Consider the following 5,000-nt stretch of genomic DNA (forward strand, 5'->3'; position numbering starts at 1 on the left):
AAGGTTATCGTCTTTGTTTAAGGTTATCGTCTTTGTTTAAGGTTATCGTCTTTGTTTAAGGTTATCGTCTTTGTTTAAGGTTATCGTCTTTGTTTAAGGTTATCGTCTTTGTTTAAGGTTATCGTCTTTGTTTAAGGTTATCGTCTTAGTTTAAGGTTATCGTCTTTGTTTAAGGTTATCGTCTTTGTTTAAGGTTATCGTCTTTGTTTAAGGTTATCGTCTTAGTTTAAGGTTATCGTCTTTGTTTAAGGTTATCGTCTTAGTTTAAGGTTATCGTCTTTGTTTAAGGTCTTAGTTTAAGGTTATCGTCTTTGTTTAAGGTTTGTTTAAGGTTATCTTTGTTTAAGGTTATCGTCTTTGTTTAAGGTTATCGTCTTTGTTCAAGGTTATCGTCTTTGTTTAAGGTTATCGTCTTTGTTTAAGGTTATCGTCTTTGTTTAAGGTTAGTCTTTGTTTAAGGTTATCTTTGTTTAAGGTTATCATCTTAGTTTAAGGTTATCGTCTTTGTTTAAGGTTATCGTCTTAGTTTAAGGTTATCGTCTTTGTTTAAGGTTATCATCTTAGTTCAAGGTTATCGTCTTTGTTTAAGGTTATCATCTTAGTTCAAGGTTATCGCCTTTGTTTAAGGTCTTTGTTTAAGGTTATCATCTTAGTTCAATCGTCTTTGTTTAAGGTTATCGTCTTTGTTTAAGGTTATCGTCTTTGTTTAAGGTTATCGTCTTTGTTTAAGGTTATCATCTTAGTTTAAGGTTATCGTCTTTGTTTAAGGTTATCGTCTTAGTTTAAGGTTATCGTCTTTGTTTAAGGTTATCGTCTTTGTTTAAGGTTATCGTCTTTGTTTAAGGGTTATCTTTGTTTAAGGTTATCGTCTTAGTTTAAGGTTATCGTCTTAAGGTTTAAGGTTATCGTCTTTGTTTAAGGTTATCGTCTTAGTTTAAGGTTTCGTCTTTGTTTAAGGTTAGGTTATCGTCTTTGTTTAAGGTTATCATCTTAGTTTAAGGTTATCGTCTTTGTTTAAGGTTATCGTCTTTGTTTAAGGTTATCGTCTTTGTTTAAGGTTATCGTCTTTGTTTAAGGTTATCGTCTTTGTTTAAGGTTATCATCTTAGTTCAAGGTTATCATCTTTGTTTAAGGTTATCGTCTTTGTTTAAGGTTATCGTCTTTGTTTAAGGTTATCATCTTAGTTTAAGGTTATCGTCTTTGTTTAAGGTTATCATCTTAGTTCAAGGTTGTCGTCTTTGTTTAAGGTTATCGTTTTAGTTCAAGGTTGTCGTCTTTGTTTAAGGTTATCATCTTAGTTCAAGGTTGTCGTCTTTGTTTAAGGTTATCGTCTTTGTTTAAGGTTATCGTCTTTGTTCAAGGTTATCGTCTTTGTTTAAGGTTATCGTCTTAGTTCAAGGTTATCGTCTTTGTTCAAGGTTATCGTCTTTGTTTAAGGTTATCGTCTTTGTTTAAGGTTATCATCTTAGTTTAAGGTTATCATCTTTGTTTAAGGTTATCGTTTTAGTTCAAGGTTGTCGTCTTAGTTCAAGGTTATCATCTTAGTTCAAGGTTATCGTCTTTGTTTAAGGTTATCATCTTTGTTCAAGGTTATCGTCTTTGTTCAAGGTTGTCGTCTTTGTTTAAGGTTATCGTCTTAGTCCAAGGTTATCGTCTTTGTTCAAGGTTATCGTCTTTGTTCAAGGTTATCGTCTTTGTTCAAGGTTATCGTCTTTGTTTAAGGTTATCGTCTTTGTTCAAGGTTATCGTCTTTGTTCAAGGTTATCGTCTTTGTTCAAGGTTATCGTCTTTGTTTAAGGTTATCGTCTTTGTTCAAGGTTATCGTCTTTGTTTAAGGTTATCGTCTTTGTTCAAGGTTATCGTCTTTGTTTAAGGTTATCGTCTTTGTTCAAGGTTATCGTCTTTGTTCAAGGTTATCGTCTTTGTTCAAGGTTATCGTCTTTGTTCAAGGTTATCGTCTTTGTTCAAGGTTATCGTCTTTGTTCAAGGTTATCGTCTTTGTTTAAGGTTATCGTCTTTGTTTAAGGTTATCCTCTCTGCTCGCCGGGTCCTACTGATTCTCATTTCAGCCACCTAATCAGGGAACTGCAACTACTGCAGTTTAAAGAGCAGCGGTGCTCCGAGTTCTCCGAGCCCAGAGGACCGGACCGGGACTCACAACCAGAACCAGAACCTTTGACCGCTCTCTGCACCTCCCTTTGATTTATTCTCCACTCTGCCTCAAACTTCTGACCTCTCTCTTTCTCTGACAAATGTGCTCACTTGGCTGGTAAGTAAAAAACTTGGACCGACCGACCAACCACACACACACATAAAAAAAAAAAGAATTCTCCAAGCAGTCATATTGTCGTCTGCCTAACAGACTTGGTGCTACCTGGCTCCGCACTTAATTAGTCCAATTTAAAAAAGAAAAACAACTCATCACGCTCACAATGAAAACTGCAACAATAGGAGAGCTCTCTTATCGCACATCCCATGGCAACGTTCGGAGATACCGGAAAAATTATTGAAAAAAATCTGGAGGAAAATGGAGGATGAAATTGGCAGCGGCTCAGAGGAGTGTGTTAAAGCGACTGTTGGGAACAGCAGAGCGTCCAATCAGAGGCAGCAGAGCGACGGGGGGACAATCAATGGAGATGTATGGGATAACTGACACAGATTCAAAGACTGGGAGATGAACAGGGAGAAGAAACACACACACACACACACGCACGCACACACACACACACACACACACACACACACACACACACACACACACACACACACACACACACACAGTAAACCAAAATAATTCTCATTTATTAACCGTATTTATTCTGATGCACAAAACATAAAAGAAGCAGAAATATTAGTGTTCAGCAGTCGCTGTGTCGCCCTACCGTCAGTCCAGATATGAATCCCACACCTCTCATTATTCTCAGAGTTTAAAGCGAGCTGCATTCAGCACCTACAGTATAGAACCTCCTGTTCCTACACAAATACTTCTTCTGGCAGGTCTTTGCAGCCGACTGATTAATGTATGAGCTGTTCAGACTCCAGGGAGGAAGAGTCAGGACAGCCACATGTTTCCTTTGTGGCTCCGCTTCAGCTCATTTCTACACATTCAGGCTCTGAAGACGGGGCCTGAATCTCTCTGCAGGATTGTGGGTAGAACCTCAGACTGTTTACAAAAGAGTTCGTAGCTTCAGGTCTGTAAAATGGTTCTGATCCAGAAGTGTCTTCAGCTGCAATACCAGCGAGTGCCACTAGAGGTCGGCTCCAAAAAGCCTCCGGCTCCATAGACTCCCATTCAACTTCTCTCATCAAATCCAAAGTGAATAAAATGTGTCCATCAGTTATCTCGGTGTTGTTAGCTAAAGTCACTCCTTCTTCTTAGTTTTCTGGAGGTCCATCTGAAAATAATCCCTCATTCATTAGAAAAGAAGATTCAAGAAGACCTGTTTTTGGGGGCGTGTCTGTTTGATTGACAGGCCTGTGGTGCAGTCAGGTTACAGCTATCGGTGGGCGGGATGTAGTATCGTCAGGTTTCCAATCAGATCGGTCAGATCCACCGCTGGCTCCTCCCCCAGCTCGTCCAAATATGGTCACTTCCTGCTCAAAACTGCTCCGAACTATCAAAGATGGTGACGGACAGAATCTGAACTGGAGGATTCATAATGTTCACAAACCAACGATGACATCACTGATGGATGATGACATCGTTGATCATTGATGACCTCAGTGATGGTTGATTAGAGTGCATAATTTCATGGAGTCCCACTAATATGTCATTTATAATGCGGAAATTCCCGCACACATCTGCAGCGATGTCACATAAGTTTATCTAACATACACACACTCGTTTCAGTATGTAAACTTTACAACATGCTAACATGACTGAAACGTAAAGCTGAACCATCAGCTGACCAGCGGGTTTGGACCAGAACTCTGTTGGATTGGCGCCAACCATCCAGCTCAGGTGAGATATTCTGTATACATCTCTTTTCCGCCCAGTTTGAGGCGGCACGTGATAAAAACCCGTCCAGCTCCTCCGACGACATTCAGCACCTTAACATCAGCTTTATGTTTGTTGGGGCCTACATACCATTTCAGCCATCCAGAGGAGAGAAGCTCTCTCAGGGAGGAGGTTCCACAGCACCAGGCTCCCTGAGTGGGAGGGAGGGGGTGGGGGGGAGATGTCTACAGTAAATTAAACCACTACAGCCTCCTGCATAATTCTACGCTCAGTGTTAAAATTTCAGGTTTCCAGAGAGAATCCCAGCGTGTGTTTCTACATGTCATTACCGTGTCACATGACCATCACATGACCGTCATATGACCATCACATGACCGTCACATATGTGTTTAACGGAGTGACGGAGAGTGTTTCTGATTATGCAACATGTTAAACACATTAATCACATCAGCCATCCACCTACAGCTGTTGTCCTCCCCACCAAAGTGGAGGGGGGTTGTCTTTCATGAATTGTGATTTCTGCACACTGCCAGATGCTTCCCGCTGTGTGACATGATTCCCCAATATTTCATCAAATATTACTACGTGTTTCCTGAGGTTGTAACTCGACTCAGGATGAATGAAAAGTTGAATTCATCCAAAAACAATGATTTATGTCTCGTAACACGGAGGTTTGACCTGAATTAGAGCGAATACATACAATATTTCTGTGCATTCAAGATTTATGTTCAACATTGGAAGCTGATTACACAGGAATCAGTGTTGGTGCAACACAGTCAGACCTCTGGAGGGAATGGGGGGGTTAAAAAAACAAGTGAGCATCTGAAGATCGAAGAAGGAATAAAAAAAATCTATTGTTTCAACAGTCGACGATCATTCGTCACGTCACAAGTCTGTGGAACATGCAGGGTGTGAAATCTGAAAATAAAGAGGTGGAATATAAAAATATAGAGTTGGAATAATGGTTGACAGACGGAGGAATCATCAGATACAGCTGAATATTGTTCACAAATGTTTTATACCGGTAAGAAAAAATAAAAAT

At 39.8% G+C, this 5,000-nt stretch overlaps 1 protein-coding gene across 1 annotated transcript in view; it reads right to left on the bottom strand.

Moving 5' to 3' along the window:
- The window catches only part of shank2a (SH3 and multiple ankyrin repeat domains 2a), a 147,604-nt gene extending 143,470 nt beyond the window's left edge, over positions 1-4,134 (bottom strand). The window contains exon 1 of the mRNA XM_069719783.1: positions 4,088-4,134. Within this exon, the coding sequence (XP_069575884.1) occupies positions 4,088-4,099 (12 nt within the window). The 5' untranslated portion in view covers positions 4,100-4,134. The remainder of the gene's footprint in view (positions 1-4,087) is intronic.
- Positions 4,135-5,000: the final 866 nt, after the last annotated feature.

The sequence above is a fragment of the Brachyistius frenatus genome, unplaced genomic scaffold (genome assembly GCF_029030835.1).
Source record: "Brachyistius frenatus isolate BFR_SWC_R1_liver_20210118 unplaced genomic scaffold, ASM2903083v1 Contig_224, whole genome shotgun sequence".
Taxonomy (NCBI): domain Eukaryota; kingdom Metazoa; phylum Chordata; class Actinopteri; family Embiotocidae; genus Brachyistius; species Brachyistius frenatus.